The sequence below is a fragment of the Alternaria atra genome, assembly GCF_907166805.1.
Source record: "Alternaria atra isolate CS162 genome assembly, contig: 23, whole genome shotgun sequence".
Lineage (NCBI taxonomy): Eukaryota > Fungi > Ascomycota > Dothideomycetes > Pleosporales > Pleosporaceae > Alternaria > Alternaria atra.
In genome coordinates, this window is record NW_025091321.1 from 1,872,352 (window position 1) to 1,893,822 (window position 21,471).

Consider the following 21,471-nt stretch of genomic DNA (forward strand, 5'->3'; position numbering starts at 1 on the left):
GAATCATCAACATCTGCTTACTACTCACTACCTACTCACTGGATATAAACCTTACCACATCTTGCGTAAACATACATCCAACCCAACCAAAGGGGTGCATGTGCGTGCGAACACAAACTACGCCTTATCCTGTTGAACCCATGCTAATGCATCCGACTGCAATCAAAGGTATTTCCGCACCTTTCGCTCAAAAACCGAGCTTTCCGTGAATAGATATAACGCCAAGTTGGTAGTGAAGTTGAAACGCCAAAAGTAACCCAAATAGGTATACCGGAGCTGAAGTAGCAAATGAGATTTGTTGAGACGGTCAAAAAGAGAATACACACATAGCTGGTTCGGAGGTTGAGAAGGAAAATATACACGGGTGTGTAGAGTGTGTGAGTGTGTATGTGAAATACGAACAGTGAATAGACGCGTTGATACTTCCTCCTCTTTCTTTGTTCTTTAGCCTTCTTTGGGCTTTGGGTATTGTGTAGACGATGTTGTCATGTTCAGAGGATGCCAGCCCACATGCCTGGGCCTTGTGGGCGGAAGGCTTGTGCGACCTCGGTACTGCAACACGACCTCTTCTTGCCAAAGTCTTTCTGGATAGGAAGACGCGAGCAGTATGGAACAGTGCTCTTAGGGGACTGCAGCCCTTTAGGTTCACTGCGAGATGGGAGGGCAAATGAGTGTGACACTGATCTATCAGGAAGCACAGGCTTCTGACCACGAAGGTCAAATGCGGAGCGAGTGCTGTGAAGCAAGTGACGCACGTTCTGCTGGAGGTCGACTGAAGACCTTCCACGTTTGCGGCTCGCAGGAGCGACGAACGCAGGGCTCTCGACCTTGCCTGGTGAAGAATCCGAATCATCGATATGGAAGCTGTCCAGATCGGGTGAGGACATAGCCTCACTTGAAGCATACTCATATTGCTCCTTGCACTTCGACAACACTGGGTACGGAAGTCTCGCGCTGCGGCAGGTCGCCAATCGAGCCAAGTTGGCCTGATTCTGAGTTGGCGCCCAGCCGGCAGATGAGACCGACGAGATTGAGGAAGCACGAGAAGTACGTGAGTTGTCCGAGATCATTGACTCTGGAGAGGATGAGAGGGATGAGTTGGATGGTGCCAGGGAAGGTCGTCGGCTTGGAAAGTGGTAGGCTTCTAGTCCGTTCCTGATGCTTGGGTTGAATTGGTCAACACAGGTACGCGCCAATGACGAGCACTGTGCCTGTTGCATTGCCGAGCACATCGATGTACGTCGCGATGATCCAAAGGCCATAGCACTCGCTGCAGGAGTGTTGCTGGTAATGGATTGTGGCGTCAAAGACGGTGTCGGTAGAGGACCCAGGCGAGCCAGAGACGGCAGCGATGGAGTGTGAGGAAGATCAGGCTTTGGCTCCAAGAAGCGAGGCACTTGATACCGAGATGGAGTTGGTGTGCTCTCCTGAGATCCGTAGCCATCAAGCGACGGGGTGCGGTAGGACGATGCGTTCAGCTGTGGCCTCAGAGGAGGACGCACGGGAGTGTTGGGTGCCTTGCAAGTCACCTGGACGATATCCAACTCAGGCGTCAAGATAGGGATGACGTCTTTCCAAGTGTTGGGGATGGGGGCGCCAGGTGATGGCGGTGGAAGAGTAGGAGTATGCTTTAAAACGACCTCTTGCCACTTCTCCCACACCGAGTCAACAATATGGAGTTTCCAGTTGACAGCTTCGAGGAAAGCCATCTCGTTGGTGTTGATCTCACAGACCTTGAGGCCAGAGATCTTACTCCATGCGCGAGCTGAGTAGTTGCGGTCCTGCAGGTACTTTGACGCGAGGATGAGCGCAGCAAGGAACATGCGACGACCACACTGCAGCGCACGAAGAGATGCATCTTCAGGCTGAGACATGGTGAAGTCATGCTTGGGCAGATGAGGCTTGATCAGGATCAAGTAGTACAAGGCAACTTGCAGCGTAGAGTAGCTTGTGCGAGAGCGACGGAGCGTCTCCTGGATAAACATGCGGAGAGGAAGTACTCCGCGTCCAGAAGCATTCTCACAGCGGCTCTTGGGCTCAGAAAGTTGCCAGATAACTTCAACCATCTGGGTAGCAGAATCTTGAAAAAGGACGAATCAGCGGAGGAACCATGGTCCAGGGATAAAGCGTGTACTAACCGACGAGGCAATCGACGAAGTTGACCTTTCGGTCGGACTGTCGTACCAATTGAGGCGGGGCCTTTTGGTTGACAGTTGCCGACGACCGACGAGGATTCTGTCGCTGCTCCAGTGGCGCGAGAAGCTCGGTGCGCAGAGAAGGTAATCTCTCCTGTGCAGGCTCCCGGCATGCCGCAGACTGATACTGAGGATATGTGCTAACTCGGCTGATGGGCTGGAAAGCTGACAAGCTTGCAGCGTCGACAGCAGTCGCCGGTGCAACTTGGTTGCGACTCCATTCTTCTGAGTCCCAGTTTGAGTGAGACGATGTGGAGCTTGCGCTGGACGCTTGTGACGCAGCGTCTGAGAATACTGATGAGGTGGAAGAGGAAGCGGAAGAAGAAAGTGGAGCAGCATAGGGGTGGGTCTCGGCCATGTAGCCGTGGCTAGGGAGAGGAATAGCGAGACTCATGTTCAAGGAGGGGTAAACAGGACGGGGCCTGGTAAGGAAATGTAGACAATAAGGAGTGAGCGGAGATGGGGTGACTAGGCTTTGTCGTTACGTCTCGAAGTGCTGACCGTTAGGTAGACCTGGAGATGTGGTGCAGAGCGTGATCGGGTGGTCGTGGGGTGACCGAGAACTTAACCGATGGGACAAACCGTAGAGGGCAACCCTGTGACTTCTGACGTATAGTTCAAGACGCTGTTCTCTTTGCAGTGTTCTGGAAGAGGGTAGGTTTCGAAGACGGAACGTATACGTAGGAGGTGGAGGGGTTTGACGAGTCGCAGGTGGGAGTAGGATTCGAACAGTGTCAAGTGGTCGAAAAGCAGCCAGGTGCGGACTAGAGCGGGCTCCAGTCACTGTCAACTGCAGAATCACCGAAACAAGACCGTTGTAAGAGACGGTCCGCGAAGCACTCTGATATTACAGCTATTGAACAGCGGGCGCTGTCGCAAGAACTGGATGTCTGAGGGGATGCGGGAGGGTCTAGCAAGCGAAGCCTTGGATGAAGGCCTTGTTTCCGGAAATAGTGGTGATTTCTGAGCGACGAGTGACTGGAGTAGTGTTGGCCGAATGGCACATTGTGTTGATGGATCGCGATGTGGGAAGTGTTCGAGGGTGGTGACGGCCTTGTTGAAGGATCACCAAGCTGAGCGACTTCGTGTATTCGCGGAGGGAGGGCGGTTGGGTGTTTGGGTGTTTGTTTGTAGTGTTTGTTGGGTTATTATTATTGGGTGTTGGTGTACATAAGAGCTGTTTGTAGTTGGGAGGTGTGGGTCTGACGTGTGAGGAAGTGGCGGTCGGAGAGTCGGTAAAGGTACGAAGGCGCGAACAGAGGGGATCTGGTCGCAACGCAGGTACGGGAGAAGGTGTTATAACAGGACAGGCTCTCTCGTCTCGTGTATGACTGGAGGCGCGAGATGAGTCTATGCGGAAGGCGGCAGCGTGGCGGCGACCAAGGTCGTGCGTCGAGACTGCTACCTGGACAAAGGTGGGACGGTTTGCGGTTTAGGTAGGTAGTTGGGTAGGCGACAGAGAACAGAACAACACGTTAAGCGGTTGGCGTCCTAGATTAGGCCGCAGGGGGCGCTGTAGATGTTCGTGAAGTCCATTGCTGCTGTCTTGATGAGGGTGACGGGCTGGGCGGCGCTGGCGATACTAATAGGAACCCCGTAACCTACAGCGCCCCCAGTCCAGTCATCGCATCCGGGCGCTATGGCCAGCTTGCCTCTTTGCCACACAACCCAACCTTGGAAGACTCATCGCACGCGCTTTTTTTTTATTTGCCATCGCAGGTGCAATGGCAGTGCATGATTTGCAGTTTGCAGTTGCTTGGGCAGCGATATTGCCATCTGCCCCCACCATACTGCAGTATTGCTCATACTCTGTGCTTGTTGTCAACCATCTGAACAGGCGTGAGACGAGACGCTCCATCATCACGCATGGCTCCTAGGCTACAGGCATGCCAACACGGCCTGCCGCCATGCCTGGCGCAGCGGTAAATGGCCCTCTGTAACCCGCCTGTTCCCTGCGCATGCAAAGAGGCTGTTCACGCTGATTGCGACGCGACCGGCTGCTGCGACACACGGCGTCTCCTTTTCATTCACACTAGGCGCGTCTGCTATCGAACGCTCCGTGCCATGGTAGCGCCAGAGTCTCCCAGACTGTGTCTCCTACACCCCCTCAGCTATGTTGAGATGAAGGGACCGCCCGTCTGGGAGCCAAGGACGCGTCTTCACATTGCCTCATGCGTCATTGGGTGAGCCAAACGACGCCATCCCGACAAAGGTCATTTTGTGCCTTCACCGTGCTTTTCCAGGCTATATTTGCGGCCGACCCCCTCGACGGCTGCTGCGACGCTCGTAATCTCAGCTGCTCAGCATGCGACGCCTTCATTTGCACCTCATCCGATCGTGCATGTCGTGATGCAAACATGGCTGTAAATCCCTCATGGCAATCGCCAATGGCACACAAACCCATCGTGATGACGCAAACGGCGCAAGCAGCAATGAACTGCTGCCAACACATCGCCGCCTTGCCCTGCCATGGACTGCTCCACTATCGCACACCGCAGTGGCTGATGACGCCGGACCTCTTCCCCAAAGCGATTCCAAATGCGTGCACCTGTCTCTGGCCCTCGGCTCTCTTCATCCGACCACTCCTCGAATCTCTCCCCAGCAAGCGATGACCATGGTTCACGCCTCACACGCTCTCAGCAGAGTTTGCAGCTGCATGTTCATCGTCGCCCCTTCCAGAAGCGCCAAGCGACCGACCTGCTGACGACTCATCGGTGTCGCCCGCCCCCCATTAGCTTCGCACCAAATCGGATGCCGACTTGATCCGGCAAGACAAGGCCTTGGTTTGCGGGCTGAGTCACCTCGACACACCAACGAGACCGAGTTCACCATCTCCGTCGCAGGCAGAAGAGACACGCCTTCTAGCGTGCCACACGTTCAACACATGGCCTCATCCAACGGATAAAATTTGCGCGATCCTGTGTGACCAACTTCCAAGGTTCCTGTACAAGCTGTAAGACACATGATACCGTGTCTTCACCAGTCGCGTCGAATAGCCTGGCGCGTAGTCATGTACTAGCATGAAACCATGACTACACGCCATGTTAATGACGAAGTAAAGGATGTATGACTCACTGTTGCCTACAGAGGTCACCCTAAAATCACGCCAGCCCAAGTCGGTTGGGCAGGCAACCAAGGTCAGCAAGGCTGTGGCAGGACTGATTTGCCAGTCCAACATCAGCTATCCAAATCTTCAAACACTAAGACTGGAGTGCCGTAGTAAGGGAGCACAGCTTCTCGATAAGAAAGCAGATGCGTTCATGCAGGGTGCACTCAAGCGCCGATGGATAGCGTCACCCGCTGTACATGTACAAATTACCGAAACGTATTAGTCGACTGGGAGAGATATGGGTTTAGGCGACACAGCTTGCACAAGCGAAGTGCGAGCTGCCGGTCAAGTCGATTGTGCGTCATGGGTTAAGAACCGGCCGTTGATACTGGGCGATAATTGCCAGTGTTGGAAGTTGGTTCTTGCCCCTGATTCCATGTCGCCAATACATTGCATCCACGACTGCTAAGGCTGGCGTCGATAGACGCTCCCTGTTGCGTTACGTGCCTCCTTATCCGACAAGGGGAAGCGGCTGACATATGTTGCTGCCATATGATGGTGCCTTCACACTTGCCACCTGCAGGTCTACTATGCTTATAGAGTAAATCAACAAATCTGTCAGCAGGCGTATACTTTTATTCGCCCCTGCACTTGACAGCTTTTTTCTTTCTCGTCTTGTACCATGACCTTGCTCCTGCTATCTAGACAGAGACACCGACCGAACGTCTCTTTCCGCCATACCTGTTGTCGCTTCGTTTTGCTTCCTATATGCCTCCCATATTCAGCCTTCGAATCTTCATTCAAGCAGAAGCACACCTAGTCATACCATGATTGACTGAAATCCAGAGGAAGCAGTCTTCTTGCACGCGTAGTAACAGTGTCTCTTGAACCACATCTCTCTACCTATAGAATTAACACCTCCGCTTGATTTCTTCTACTTCACCACCATCAACAACCATCAAGTTTCACAATCTTCTAGGGTTTAAGTACCATCACCATGTTTAATTCTCGCTCCAGGTTTCTTCAACACGCTCCGTTTCTACCGCCTCAGCTATGCCAGCCGGCTTATACTTCACATACTACTTTTATTCATTCTCACATTTATCCGTCCCATTTGAGAAGCACCGATCGCCATGCTCGATCCAGTTGAAACATCTTTGAGCTCATCATCATCGTCCATATCGTAGTCTTCTCCGGACGTTCCATGGTCACCCGGGAATGTATGAGATCAAGTCGGAATCATCAAGACGTGGTTGTTGGTCGAATGCGCTGGCTCAAATCCCAAATCTGACGATGAAGAGGCACTTGGGACCGGAAACCCTACAGCCACATGCTATTCCGGGACCAACCTGATGTCTCTCTACCTCCTCGCCCTCTATCAAGATTCTCACATCGACACAGCAACCGACCCATCTTATTACCTCCACTTACCCGCCAAGACCATCGCGGACACATCCGGCGGCGCATTAGATGTCCTAGCCGTTTCGCGTCGCTGCTGTTCAACATGACATACCTTACTTGGGTATCTGAGATAATGGGGCGATAAATTGGAAGTTTTGTATCAGGGTAATCACACGGTATGGTTTGCGATTGCACTTCTGCCGTGAATGCGGAGGCTTAATGCTGGGCTGTATATTATACACCTAGCCGTAATGCGACTTAGATACCAGTTCTTGAGAATTCTTGGGGCGACTAAAGAGAGGGCTACAGGCAGAGGAAGGGTTGAATAGCGGGGAAGGGGGTGCTACACGATCGAATGATTAGAGAGACACAGTAATCGCTGCAGGAACGTTTGCGTTCTGATAGTTGGGACTGGAGATCATTACGTTGGTAGGGTGGCTGGGTGGTGTTCTAATAGCGGAGGCTGGGGATTGCTGTATTCGGCTCACTAGCAGCCGCTAACGCGTAAGAATAGCCTAGTAGGGCATCGTACCAAACAGTCCTAACCCTCGGAGGATGCGTGCCGATCACAAGGTGACGTTACCAGTGTATGATTTGAGTTATCACAATGCTATGATGTAGGATCGTCACGTTTGGATTGAGCGATGGTATTGAGTCCAGTGGTTAATTGTCCGATGTTTGTACACTGCGCTTCTCATGATCGATACAGATGGAGCCGAGCGTCTTCTACTCGGTGCGCAAAGATCAAGTTGGCAGTAAATAGAGAGAAAGACATGGGAGAGAATAGATCATTTGCGATGGTACCAGGCATACCAATAGGCCCCGAATATGAACCACTTTAGCGTTCCCCACGCTCGTCCAAACATGCGCTCTTAACTCCTTATAATCCAAAAGGCTATGAACATCCTGACACATAAGCTCCACACTACCATGTACCTCAGCGGAAACCTCCAGGCATGAAAGGACACGCGCCCTCAGTGTTGGAAGACATTGACACCTCGGGGTGGTCAGCAGGCATGCTCTGTAAACCTGACATCTTTTCTTCGGTCGTCATCTTATCGAGAGCGGCAATGGTCTGCTCGACTTCCTCTTGAGTCTGAATGAACTCGTCGGGCAGCTCCTGCTCTTCAGGCGCCTTGACTCCAGCTTGAGCTTCGTCGAGCGCTTCTGCTGGTGACATGTTTTTGGGCTTCTCTTCCTTCTTCACTACACCGTCGGGTGCGATCTGCCTGAACATGTCCATAGGGTCAAACCAAGTGCGAACAGCTTGCAGTTGTACTTTCTCGTTGACTGTGGCAACAGTAACACCCTGAATGTCGATGGAACCTCCGTGTGCTTTAGCTGTGACCTTCTCGCCCTTGTTGTTGAAGCCGACGTAGTCGTTCTTCATTTGGCCCCAGTGTCGCCAGCGAAAGCTGACTGTTGGTGGGCCGCTATACACCTCTAGTACCTCCCATGCGAAGGTAGGCATCATGCGCTTGAACGTCTTGTGCGATGAAGCGAAATCAGAGTAGTCGGGCGAGTAGTATTCGTTTGGCGCAATGATAGCATTGTACGTGCCAACCTTGAGCATGGCCTCTGCACCCTCAGGCTTGCCGCCATTGATGGCGAATGAGTAGTTTTCCCGATCGATGGTACGCCAGTCCTCAATGCTGGGCTTAAAGGACGCTTCGACTTCCCAGTTCTTGACGAGGTTTTGTACAAGTTCCGGAAGAGATCCGGCTTCGTGCGTCATCTGCTTTGCTGTGTATTCTTAGTAAACTGCACTACATCTGGCATGCAGCCTCGCTACTGTACGGAGAAACTTACTCTTAGCGAATACCTTTCTTGTTTTTGAGTAATCGGGGGCTCTGCCGTAACGCCACTTGGCATCTTTATCTCCGAGAACAGCGTCAGGGTTTGTCAGGTAGTCAGGTAGCGCGGGTGCGGCTTCCTGTGCAGGTGGTTGCTGAACGTCTGCGCTCGCCATTGTACAGACTGTGGGGTGTGGGGTGATTGTGATGAACGGAACAAAAAGGTACACAGACGAAAGGTTGGTACTGTAAACGCGCGAATATGCCTGCTATTAGTCCGGTGTGACAAAGGATGCTGTGAATTCGGGGTGGTACGAGTATGCTGTCAAACCAAAGGAAGAGTGGCGCACTTTATATGTTGAGTGTAATCCTTCGAACAAGGTAATACCCATAAGATACGGGGCCAGTCAGCAGTGGCTTGATGACCCTGCAGCCGTGATATGCAGACTTTATCCAGTAGTCTGCTAACGGGAATATTGGAAACCTCCGAAGGGGCATGCTGAAGCGTCTGGGCGAACTTTGGAACTGTGAAGCAGACTGCAGAGGCGAGATAATGTGGGGTTCCAGCCGTCGAACTGATAGCCAGGGCATGAACTGCCTGGACCTAAGGGCCTAGTCTGTTGGACGAGTATGCCTAGATGCATACATGGTCGGGTTGTACCGTGTCGAAGTCTACGTTGATCCATCTGAACTGGGGCTACACAATTATTAGCTTGGTGTAACTGTTATATATCGACTAAGGCTTGACCGCAAGGCTCGAAGTTCAACGCCGGATTCCAATTCAGCTCCTACTTTGTGATCGCAATACTTTTAAGGCCCACCGCACTGCATTTCGCCGTTGTAGCGGCACGCTTAGTGCGATCGCGTAAGGAATCAGGGTGAAACGGCGGAAGACGTGCCGAGCGGGAGATCGGTTGGGGCGCGACTCCGAGGAACAATATATAGTTCGCTTGCCTGAAGTTATCGGTATCCACGGTCGAGACTCTGGATCCGAGATGCATTCATATTGCCAAGTAAACGACACGGCCGAGGTTGAAAGCTTTGAGCGACTTTTCTATCGCGAAGAAGCCTAAGATCTAGACCCAATGCAACTATTAAAAGTCAACATACCATGATTGTAGCCATCAATGTTGCTAATACGCATTTTCCTACACTTGGTGCGTGTAGCCAGCGGCTTCTCTGGCAGTCGAAGGTCCGAACACACGGAGATCCCGAGGTACGGCTAGTGACGCCCTGCGCGGCTCGTCGCGTATCAGGATAATTATAAAGTTTGGTACAGGGATGATCTCCTTCTTGTAGTGCTTCTTGCAAGGTTGCAGCGTGACGGCTCGAAGATGCAAACTCAGTCTTATCGAACATACCAACTGCGACTACGTGTTACACATAATATGCATCGAGGTTCTTCCTGTCCAAGGCACGACGGTCCAGATAGTACCGGCAAAAGTGATTCTGGGAGCATCCAACTGCGAATGAGACCAATCTGTGGTGCCGTTGTGGCGGCTGTGCTGTATACTAATTGTTAGCTGCAGCGAGCCAGAAGCCCACCAGCCGCCCCGTCAGATTTCGCCAATCATCCAGATGGCTCACCCATATGGCAGTAACTCCGCTACTTCGTGCGAACTGCTGAACGTCTGCGCTGATAAAATTCGGTGCGCTGGTGCGCCGTGAAGACATGCCCGAGCAGGCACTATACATAGGTCTATCGTTAGCGCGGTGACGTCATGCTGATAATCAACGGTTCGCGATAATGTAGCGCTTCACGCGTTCACGACGCTGACCTCCTTTCTCCTTCAACAAACAACTTCACTACATCCAAACTCCAATATGGGACGTCGGGATCGCCTTATTAGCGCGTCTATATTACGCGCCATCTTCAGATCTGATTCGCCTCGCAAAGATGAAAGTGCACGTCTGGGCCTATTTGCGCGCATCTATGCCTTTTTCGCCCTCTTCAGTCTTGCTCTAGCTCGCTATCGCGCGTCTCTCTTCAAGAAGCTGAGAAACGACATTTGGGAGATCGAAGAGGAAGGGTACACTGAGAGCTTTCGGAGCCCCAGTAAGAGCAAACGGACCGATCTGATACCCATTGGGGACCTGGGCTACTCTGGATCAGTACGCGCACAGTATGGCATCTCAGAATAAGCAGCTAATGCGCATCAGACCTTCTTTACAACACCTAATTCCAAGTACCTGGTCAAATCACTACCACGAAAGTTTGAGCAATCCTTCTTCCGCGATCGTCTCCTCGAGCCCTATGTCGAACATATGGAGCTGAATGAGGACTCCCTCCTCGTCCGCATAACTGACCTTCTCTATTGCCCTACTGCCACCATTGGAGCTGCATTGGGAGCCGCACCGAGCCACCATATCATAATGGAGAACATTCTCTATGGGAAATCAAGTTGCAGCAAGGACCAACAGAAACGTTGGGAGACATACGATCTGAAGCCGAATGACTACTTCTACCCCGAACGCGATGTGGCCAATGGACGACTGGCACCTGAGAGTGTCAAGGAGCGGCTTATCGATGAGTTTGAAGACAAGGTTCGAGTGACTATCGACCAGAAGGAGGAGCTCATCGCACAACTAGCTAGGGACTCAAAGATCCTTGAAGCCAACAATGCGGTCGACTACTCGTTGTTCCTCGTCCGCTATCCCGCCGACCTGAATTCTGGTGACGTGCCGCCACCCCCCGGTCGAGGATCTACATGGCGCACAGGTGTCGTATCGCGTGACGGCAAGTGGGTTTACCGAGCCATCGTTCTCGACTTCTTCTGGGCGAAAGACGCATTTCAGGCGCAAACAATGACTGGCCTAGTCAAGCTCTTCAATACACTGAAGTTTGGAAAAGATCACGGCCCCATGAGCATTACCACCACGAGCAATGAATATAGACAAAGATTCCTTGGGATGGTTGGGGATATGGTCGAGGTTCCAGACAGCGCTGGTAGACCCGCAGGAGAGATACGCAGCCCTGCACCAGTAGCTGCTGATCAAGTGGTGTAAAGCGGCTCATGACGACTAGATAGTCTTCATCCCTTCCTCTTTGCTGTTAGCACAGCGTTTGATTAGTTCGACATATAAGATACCCGGTCCATGCTCACACATTTGAATGCCAAACTTTTAATCACATTCCTCAATGAAAGCCATATGCGTGTACGAAGAGAGCTATGCTTCGTGACCCATGTCATGGTGGCGGTGAGCACAAAAGGCTCGAACATGGCGTCATCGCACATGGCCCCAAGCATCTGAATGGTTTAGGTTGCGACGCTGACGAGCTTTGCCAACGCACAACAATCTCACGATAGGTCACGCCAGCCACACCCGGGTAATTCCTCGTAGATACCCTGCGTTGAATCGCGTTGCGACCCGGTTTCAGGCAAGGGGTATGGAATGCGTGCTCTGAGGAGGCTTAGTCCCGTCCCCAGCCGGCAATGAGGCGAGACCTTTGTAGGATTACATGCGGAGAATAGATGTAATGGTAACCGTGCGTCGCATGCGATTGAACATGACCTCAGAAGGCCACAATGGGCGACAGTTGCGTCGCCCCAGCCTTCATGAGAAGAGTGTGGGGGTAAAAAGAGGCGTTCTGATGATTTTCAGGTCGTACATGAATGACTGGAAGATCACCGTTGATCGAGATGCTTTTTGCATCGTAGGATTCATCTTCCACAACGATGCTGATCCCCGGGTTGCGGCTCCAATGACAGCAGCGCACAGGCCACCTCGATGACGTAGAACGTCGTTTTCGCGATGTAGACGAGGGCCCTGCCACCGAGTCGCACTATGCGTCGAATCAGCTATATTGTCGTCTGTTAAGCGCACCTGCCCAATTGTCATAAATCTAATTGCTTCTTGCCGCTGTACATCAAAACTCACTTGCCGTGGCGCAGCTTATACTTCGCCTACTTCCCCACGTTCTTTCTTCAGAAAGGGTCCTCTAGCAACACACCTCACCTACCTTCAGGTACAATCTATATTGCTTACATACTATAACTCGCGCTGCGCAGTCCGCCCCATTGCCACTCGGCCTTCCTGCACACTACCACACCAACAAGGCTCCCTCGTCGATTTGCTGGGACCGGTCGATTGCGCTCCAATCATAGCGCTGCTCGCAAGACAATCCTACGTCACCTCTCGACATCCGGATTTCGCGGCCCCATTTGAAAGATGGCGGCCCTAGCCTTCAAGGCCATCAGCTATGGCGCAGAGCAGATTCCTGACAAGTTCTTCGAAAAGATCCCCGGAGGCTACTTCACGCCAGCAGAACAAAAGGAAATCAAGAAGCACCGCAAAGATCGCAAAGACAGAGAAGGAAGAGAACGACACCACAGTGAAGAGAAATCCAGCAAGCGCAGCTCACGACAAGAGCGCAGCCCGCCGACTGAATACTCCGATTACTACACCGACGACACCGATTACGAGCGTGAACGAGAGCGACGAAAAAGAGAGCGACGACGTGCAAAGAGTACTGGAACGACTAGTAGAAGTTTGAGTCGGGGACGACACGGGAGACATAGCAGCGACTTGGACGGACAGCACAGCGATCCAAGAGACATGGCTCAACCACAGCAGGGACAGCCCTACTTCCCTCCTCCGCCTACATCCGAGTATAAGCCGTATAATCCACAGGAGTATGCTCCTAGCCCCGTGCAAGATCATCGCCCATCTGCTACACCTGCCTACGGTTACTCTCCTCAGGTAAATAATCTTTCATCTTTTCGACGCGTGACTCTAGCGACAATGCCCGAGCATCCAACACCGGCGAACAGCTGTCCGCCTATGTTGAGAAGCCGGACAACGTCGACTTCGTCCAGCCCTTTTTCCTTCCAGCCTCATTTGCTTCGCACGATTTCTCGCGGTTCTCCCGTTTCTGCTGCTTTCACTCCGTCTTACGAGCCGCCTCTCGCGGCCTTGCTTCAGCGCCCACTTACTAACACTCCGAAGCCAGCACCTGCAGAACCACGTGGTGTCACTCTAGACTATGGCCAGCGCGAAGCTCCCAGAAGTTCTAGGTATACTCCTGGCCCTGGATACGCGCCGTCGCCCGCGGTAGACGCGCCCATTCCGCCTCCACCTGTGGGATCAAATTCTCCTATGAATCCCTATCACCATACTGAGTTTCCTGCGACTGGCGCTGGCTACCAACCGTCTCCACCGCCCTTCAGCCGTCAGCGCTCCAACTCCCAACCTACTTTCGCGCCAGTGCCCAGCGCAGTTTACCCGACCTATATACCTCCATCGGCTGAACAGCCAGTGGTCGCATACAACGAATCTCAACCTCGCTCTCGGCGTGAGAGTACCAAGCCTCGTCGTGAACATCGCCACAGGGCTAGGTCCGTTGACTCTCACTCCCACCAGTCCCGCTCTAGCAAAGACCACCGTCGAGATGATTCGCGCATGACTAAAGTGCGTGATAGATTCGATAGCATGGATCTGCGCGAGAAGAGCTTGGCGGCATCGGTGGGAGGTGCGTTGGCGGGAGGTTTCGCGGGCAGGTCGTTGGGTAAAAGTAGGCTGACCACACTGGCAGGAGCAGCTGCGGGTGCGTTGGGTGCCAGGCAGATTGCGACACGTTCAAGGTGAATAAGGCCAACCCCTATGTTTGACTGGTTTCAATACTAACCCTACCATCAGAAGCCGAAGCAATCGCCGCTCCACGTCCCGTTCTCGCTCCCGATCCCGGACTCGCGCGCATGAGCGCGAGCGCAGTAAAGGCCCCGGCCTACGTGCTAGAAGCCGCAGTGTAATTGATCGATTCCGTTCCAAGTCTCGCGGACACGACGACCGCGATGCGCGAAGGGATGACAGGCGTGACCGCGATCGCCGTCCAGATCATGGATATGATTATGGCCGCGATGATTACGACTACTTCAGCAGCGACTCTGACGGAGATGGCAGCCCTGTCAAGACGAGGCGACACCGAAAGAGGGACTACTAGACATGCTTCGAGGAACATGGGAAGGCGCAGGCTTCCGTACGACTGTATTATTATATTTCTTCCTCTGCTTGTCCGTCTTCTGCGTTCCATGTATGTTTTTCTCTGATTGCTTTTTCGGCATGTATGTATGGATACGAGACGACACCTTACGATTCACGACAATAACGAAGACTGCGATATCTAATGATTACTCCTCATGTTTGCTCAACCAGGGTTCAGCGCTTCGATTTTGGTGTGTTTTCTTGCATACGCAGGTTACTTGTGATTTGAAAGAATGGTTATAGAGAAATGTAAACACAATGCATTCCAATATTCCAATGCACTTCCCTGTACACTGAACTCCCGAAACAAAGCATGCGACAAACGCCCTCTAATGCTCGTCGTACTCGACTCATGGTATCATGCCAACGCTTCTATACAAACAATATCTTTGTTTCGTCTTCCTAACCATTCTCCAACCCTCACCAGCAAATTCTCAGCATGGAAACGGAATCAGATTCACTGTCCCTTCTTCCGCAACCTCATTTCCTACACCTGCCTCCTGCATAGCAGCCTTGAACCTAATCTCACTCCTCGCCGCCAGTACCTGACCGGCCAACTCCACAAGACTCTGTCCACAAAGTTTCTCCCTACCGACCACAAAGTCAAAGTAGCTTTCCGGGAAATCGAAATGCAGGCCCACATCCCTCACAAGGAGGTCTTTCATAGCTTTGTTGAAAAGCGAGTTGCTATCCGCCATGTAAAACCCAGTGAGTAGTTTCTGGACTTGGAGTCGCTCGATATCGGTTTCGGATTTGCTGCTAAGACGATGAGGGTCCTGGCTAGTGTTGTTGTTGTTGTTGTCGATGTAGCGGCGTGTGTCTGCGCAGAGGGTTAGGCTGAGCAGACTTGGCGAGACGGTGCCAAGTAGGTAGGATAAGCTGGTTGTGTAGCGTCCAGCACCGACAGAGACGGGTTTCCAGACTCCATCGCGGGAATCTAGCGTTGTTGTCATGGAGTTTGAGTAGTAGAGGAGATCGACTTCAAGATGGCGGACTAGGGGGAGGTCGGTGAGTTGGAGTGGGGGTTCGAAGGCTCCAGAGCCTTCTTCTTCTTCTTCTTCTTCTTCTTCTTCTTCCGCGGCATCTTGGTTGCAGTTACTGCTGGACGTAGTTGGCGGTAAGGAGGTGATGTAGAAGGTGTTTTTGCCGAAGAATACGGAGCGGGCCTCGTGGTGGATTTGCTTGTTGGTTCGGAGGATGGCTGTATGAAGATCGTATTTGGTGTCTTGACGAGCAACGGAGCCTTTGATGGACGAGGGAGAAACGAGGAGGTGTGTGTAGATATGTAGACGGAGCTCTGGGGGGAGGATATCGAGGAAGGGTGAACGTGTTGATTTCGCCATGATGGGTAGATAGCTTCTCAATCAATTGGATCTATCCGTCGACTTATAGTGAGTTGACTTGGCTGATTAGTTGGTGAGATGATACGGGCTAATACGTTGTATCGTGAAATGAGGCTCAAATCCTTCGCAAGGCCAGCCCTATGGATCGTGAGACTACTCGGTGAGAAACAGTTGTGAAGGTCAGATTTCTACAACAAACCACAGCCACAGCAGCGCGCAGGCCTCTGGTCTTTATTCGCGTTGCATGGCATCAAGTGACCCAGTCCACAATCGTCATCTGTCGCAAGCCTATGAAATTCATTACACTTGACTCGCTTCACCTAGCACTCTAGGAAGCCATATAGCCAGGAACCCCTTCACTGGCAAAAGCCTTAGAAGACCCTTACCAGGAAAACGTCCATGCGCTCAAGATGCACAGTTCCAAATACTCCTAGCTCTGCCGTCGAAAGACGCGATTGATGTACAGATCATCGATGTTCGCAAGGATCATGTGGAAGCACTGAGGCGTTCGGCTGCAGACACCCTTGCGCCCAGTGTACCGGTGTAGAAGGTGATGAAACTATGGTAGGTGCTCAGGTAGTTCGGCAAGGCTCCGGAGGGCATGTCGAGCGGCTGGCTAGGTAGATGGCATATGCGATCGCCCCCGTCATGTCAGGGAGAAAGTCCGGTAGCGCATCTATGGTGTGTTTCTAGAAACATTGAAAAGAAGGTTTATTCAACTGAGAACAGACAATCCAAGGGAGTAGTCTCGCATGTCGGCTGCGCTAGGTTTCCAAGTCTTGTTCTAGAGTGCTTCAACGGGCGCGCGCGGAAGGGCCTCAGCGATACACGTCTGATCCAAGTCTCATGAAGAGCGTTGATAAGGCCCACACGGCGAGAGTACGGCGTCCTGTAAAGTGGAGTCTGGAAATAGATGAAAACTTACTCTTTTTTTTTGCTGGTTGCCGCATTGGCAGGTTCCTGTGGCCTGGGAAAGGCCGGAAGTCGGGCAGACTCCAGTCGTTCCTGCCCTCTCTCTCCTCCAAGACGTGTCGGCCGAAGTATCCGACACGCCGACATCCCGAGGAACGGCGCCGTTTGTCAATGTCTACTCTACCCCTCGTAGATTACTCCAAAACAGCCTCAACTCCCGAATCACAGCCCGCTGCATTGACTAACTAGTGCATTGGGCTGTGGCAGAACTTCTAGCTCCTGATTCAACGCCTCATATGCGATTCGACGGCGCGCAGTGCACCAGCCACGGCTCGCAAGGCTCAAACGCTCGGCAGCACTACGAAGACACGGCATGTAAGATACGAGAAGGAGAACGGGAGCGCACATGGCACGCTAGCAAGATCAGCACTAGAGGGCCGGGAAGAACACTTCCACGCGAATGATAAACGTGAGAGTTACTCAAGTCGGCTCCACACAGCTCTAGTTCCACTGAATCGGAAAGGGCGTTGTGCCTCACTCATGCAAGGCTCATGCACTGTCGAGACATCGTCTGACCTGGCCTTGGGCCTTGATCTTCCTTTACCGCTACTCATCCAAGCGCGCTTGTCGGACCTCAGCATCGACACTACATCTCGCGTTAAATAATGACCCGAATACGACGAACCATGGAAGGCAATCTGACATGCGGCAAAACCAGCCAAGATGAACCCCTGTGGCATGGTGTGTCTTTGCGTTCTCTCTGAACTATGCAATCGGACCCTGAGCATCTTTCCCGCCCATCCTGCTCATCGCCGATAACCTTTCTATGCGCAGTCTCGCTTTACTTCGCCCGCCTCGCACACCACAACCCATTTTCGATGACGCCTTCCAAGGTGCCCAGGCAGTAAAGCAGACCCTGTATGTCAACAGACCAAACCTCAGGAAAAACGCTTTGATCCATACAAAGGTGGCGGTGTGTAACCGGATACAACTCCGCACTCCTAACCTGCATAACCCACTCTCGTGACGAGGCGGGCGCTTACAATCACAGACGGTCCGATCTTGGTGCTGCTCCAAGGAAAGGAAAACCGAGAAAATTGCTTTTCATGCATTTCCGTGCATTTCTTGCAATCTAAATCTATCAACTTGGCCGACGGACAGCAATCTATTCAGATCCCCATCTCCATGTGGAAGGCGTGCCGACTCTTTCTGATTTGCTGCTCTGTTTTTTTCAATCTTTTTTTTCTTTTCATTTCGCCTTATCATGTGCATGTGAAAAGATAATGCTGCGTGAAGGGCATGGATGCAGAGTAGATCTGCTAGTGGTCGGATGCAGGGTAATGAATACCATATCCGCATGTAAGACGATGGGAAACAAACATGGGTAATGCTTGTGCATCGTTTCTGTAAGATGCCGGTGAGACCAGTGGTGCGGAAGGGACAGGAGTTGTCGGCTCAAAGTTTACTCCTTCTTTGATCCCCAGACCCCGGACGTTATGAGGTCAGAATGGTACGATGTTTACCATAAGACGGGCGGACGTCGGTGTCCTAGGCGTATGCGCCATTACGTGTATTTTTACGCGGGTTTTTGATCTTTTGAGAGATCATGTAGAGGGTGATGCCGTGACAGGGTGTCAAATCTGGGTTTAGTGGCGGGGGATGGCGATTAAGCTTTGGGGGTTGAACGGCAATTAGATACCTGCAACAAGAAGTTGGGGTGGGTAGAAGTCATGTGATTGATCGGCTGCTATGCGGCTATACGTTGGTGCGCTGTAGAGTGATGCAATGATTAGTATTCTTGAGAGATTATACCCATTTGCGCCTTAAATCCGCCGCGAAGACCTTCTAGGGACATAGCACATAACTGCTAGGCTATGGCCGTTTATAGTGTGCTATGTCGCCATAGAACTAGACAGATGCGTGATTGTAGTCGAGTATTCTCTCACATACCATTTAGGCAGCGAACCTAAAAGAGAAACATCTTAGGTAATATACATGTTGTTACGCACAGACATGAGCCAAGAAGTAAACGCATGTGGTGTATTCTGTGTTGGACTAGGGAAGGCAAAACATAAGGCCGCTTCCTTCCGGACGTTGTTCACAGACATCATCTCGTAACGTGAGTGTGAAACGAGTACCGCCAACACAAAATATCATGTCTCTTCACAACACCCAGTTGGATTAATGCGCAAGACATGAGACTTCAGTTGCCACCTCCGTTCAAACAATCGAACGCGGCGCACTTTCCGAAGATGAAGAGAGCGGATATCGTCCGTTAGAAGGTTGAGGCATGAGCATCCTCTTCCATGCAACAGCTCCTTTCTTCTCCAGATGCAACCTCAAACCTTTATTCACTGTCACTAGGTATGTAGATGACCTCGCCGTCTTGATCTGGAATACTAGATTCGCGGCGTCGCCTACTACCCCTCGCTGTTCTAGTTTCGGCATTCTGAGCGGGCCTGTGAGGCATGTTGATACTTCCAGAGATGCCGCCGAGTCCAGATCTAGAGTCGCGTCGCTGTCGCGGAGCATTTCTACCCGTTTGCTCAAGCAGGGCGTCCAAATCAGAAAGATCATCTTCCGCTCCGATGAGGCCGTTATCGAAGGCTTCCAAGGTCTTGGCTATGGTCTGATACATGGCTTGTGCCATGATGGGAGGAAAAGCATTTCCGATCTGCTTCGTGGCTTCGCTCTTGGCTCCTGTAAACCGATACATGTATGGAAAGCTCTGGAATAGAGACAATTCACGAGGTGTGAATGGGCGAGTACCTGAAGGATGAACTGCAATTGTGCCGCCAGTGGTGATGCATCCCTTGAGGAATGTCCGCGGGTTGTAGGCCGGCCTAGGCTCAGGGTATAGTTTCGGTTGGTGGTAGGGATCGTTCATAGCGCGTCTACCCTGGCGAGTGACGTGTGTAAGGGCTTCGTCAATGTATAGGAAAGGTTTCAGGCCGCTTCCTGGAGGACCATGTGTGGGCTTTGGAAAGGGAGGTAAGGGTGTACCGCGTCTAAAGTCTGTCAGTATGTCCAGCGTAGATGCATGAAGATTTGGATAGCGAACCTCGCAGCAATGATTAGCAAGCGTTTTCGCTTCTGTACAAGACCGTACTGACTCAAGTCCTGTATCTTGTAGCGTACATCATAACCGGCCCTACCAATGTCGTTTAGTAGCATCAGAAAGTTGCGCTGGTGTTGCTCGTGGGTGGCGAGGCCAAACGTCTGCTCGAGCGTTGCGACACGCGGTTTCACCTTATTGAGGATTGGACCAACGGTGTAAATAGCCTCGTAGTTCGCTTGGTCATTTGGGCCATTAGTGGTACTGGTGGATGTTAATAGGTGGACTTATCGTTGAGAGGGTTTCTTACTGCGCGGGACTCCAATAACAGCATGGCGGCGAGAGATGAAGGACGTCGACTTTCCAATTCTCTTTGCTGATACCCTTGGGAGGGAAGTTATGTGCATTCATCTTCAATGCATACGCACTAGGATGGTTCAGGCTGTACGACTCCATGGCGCGTTTATCACTGTCGAGACCCCATTGGACATAATAACCGGCCTGGGCAGCGCCTTGAGATGCACCTCCAGCTCCACAGAACACGTCACCGAAGGTCAGATAGCCCTGCTTCAGGGGATGCTCGGTCTTCCGCTTTGGCGGCTCTTGTTCGAGCACCTCAAAGTCAAAAGAGCCGTTGCGAGCACGGCGCTTTCTTGAATATGGCTCCTTGCTCACGAGAACACAATCGTCTTCTTCTACATCTTTCACGAAGATTGATGTCTCGCGAGACAGGCCGGCATCTGAGGTGTGGTCTGGCAGCTTATTCGCGTCTGCCTCGTGGGTATATAGATGACGAACGATACCACCATATGGCTTGTTCCTGCCTCTACTAATGTAGAGTATGTTAACGACACGGCAGGTCAGTCGACCTCCGTGAAAGATTTGCCGCTTTATATCGTCGTTACTCATACACTTAGGGTATGCAACGCGGCCATCGGTTCGAAAGCTCAGAAAAGGGTACGGCTTGTTAGTGAGCGTGCACTCGCGCAATCGTAGGACCTCTCCGATGTCTATGTCTTCTATACCGGCGACAAAAGGCGAACGGGTGTCATCTTCGTCAAGACGCAGAACCATCCCAAGCTCGTTCAATCTCCCTGTTGGAAGGTCAGTATAGGTCTCTAAACCGATGCCGATCACACTTACAATCAAATATTTGACCAAGATACTTGGTCCGGCGCAGTCGATACCCTCGAAGACGGACTTGATCTGTCTGCATATCCATGATGATGATCTTGATGCGAAGGAAATCGCCACTATGCATGGCCTCCTGTTCTTGTACTGACTGATCCTTTAGCTCTACCGTATCGCCAGGTTTGATCACAATGCCTGTGTTCAGCTTGTACCGCTGGATCGCGATATCTGGCAGAGCAGTAACATCGTTGGACAGAGGGTCGTGCGCCCAGGCTTGTCTGTTGTTGGAGGTGGCGCTGGACGGTGTAGCAGATGTCTCGCGAGAATTAGTCGCGACTATCTCAAAGTCGGATTCGGTGTCTGAAGCTTGAATATTAATCAACGATGTTACATCGAAATAGGAAGTAGCGACGTACCATAATCGAGGAGCTCGATATCGCTATCGTCATTGTTCCAGCTCTCATTATCCTCATCAAGGAGAATGTAGGAACAGAAGGACGACATAGTGGCTGCCGTAAGTACTATTATTAAAGATCAGTAACGCGAACGTGAAAACTAGAGTGGAAGGAGCGACGCACCACGCAAATCGGAACGACTTACTTGACCTTCG

At 51.9% G+C, this 21,471-nt stretch overlaps 6 protein-coding genes across 6 annotated transcripts; 2 read left to right on the plus strand and 4 right to left on the minus strand.

Moving 5' to 3' along the window:
- Window positions 1-491: 491 nt before the first annotated feature.
- On the minus strand, window positions 492-2,589 carry ALTATR162_LOCUS4218 (uncharacterized protein; the record flags this gene model as incomplete). The annotated part of the gene is made up of 2 exons (XM_043311828.1): window positions 492-2,080; window positions 2,139-2,589. 2 exons carry the CDS (start codon window positions 2,587-2,589, stop codon window positions 492-494), a joined length of 2,040 nt encoding a protein of 679 aa, XP_043167763.1.
- Window positions 2,590-7,582: 4,993 nt separating this feature from the next.
- Window positions 7,583-8,614, minus strand: ALTATR162_LOCUS4219 (uncharacterized protein; the record flags this gene model as incomplete). The annotated part of the gene is made up of 2 exons (XM_043311829.1): window positions 7,583-8,388; window positions 8,455-8,614. The coding sequence occupies 2 exons, from the start codon at window positions 8,612-8,614 to the stop codon at window positions 7,583-7,585; spliced, it is 966 nt and encodes a 321-aa protein (XP_043167764.1).
- Window positions 8,615-10,262: 1,648 nt separating this feature from the next.
- ALTATR162_LOCUS4220 (uncharacterized protein) lies at window positions 10,263-11,444 on the plus strand (the record flags this gene model as incomplete). The annotated part of the gene is made up of 2 exons (XM_043311830.1): window positions 10,263-10,550; window positions 10,599-11,444. 2 exons carry the CDS (start codon window positions 10,263-10,265, stop codon window positions 11,442-11,444), a joined length of 1,134 nt encoding a protein of 377 aa, XP_043167765.1.
- Window positions 11,445-12,608: 1,164 nt separating this feature from the next.
- Window positions 12,609-14,379, plus strand: ALTATR162_LOCUS4221 (uncharacterized protein; the record flags this gene model as incomplete). Its single annotated transcript, XM_043311831.1, has 5 exons — window positions 12,609-13,139; window positions 13,211-13,327; window positions 13,386-13,908; window positions 13,972-14,020; window positions 14,076-14,379. 5 exons carry the CDS (start codon window positions 12,609-12,611, stop codon window positions 14,377-14,379), a joined length of 1,524 nt encoding a protein of 507 aa, XP_043167766.1.
- Window positions 14,380-14,854: 475 nt separating this feature from the next.
- On the minus strand, window positions 14,855-15,763 carry ALTATR162_LOCUS4222 (uncharacterized protein; the record flags this gene model as incomplete). Its single annotated transcript, XM_043311832.1, has 1 exon — window positions 14,855-15,763. One exon carries the CDS (start codon window positions 15,761-15,763, stop codon window positions 14,855-14,857), a length of 909 nt encoding a protein of 302 aa, XP_043167767.1.
- Window positions 15,764-19,022: 3,259 nt separating this feature from the next.
- On the minus strand, window positions 19,023-21,365 carry ALTATR162_LOCUS4223 (uncharacterized protein; the record flags this gene model as incomplete). The annotated part of the gene is made up of 5 exons (XM_043311833.1): window positions 19,023-19,683; window positions 19,737-19,994; window positions 20,041-20,824; window positions 20,874-21,227; window positions 21,278-21,365. The coding sequence occupies 5 exons, from the start codon at window positions 21,363-21,365 to the stop codon at window positions 19,023-19,025; spliced, it is 2,145 nt and encodes a 714-aa protein (XP_043167768.1).
- Window positions 21,366-21,471: the final 106 nt, after the last annotated feature.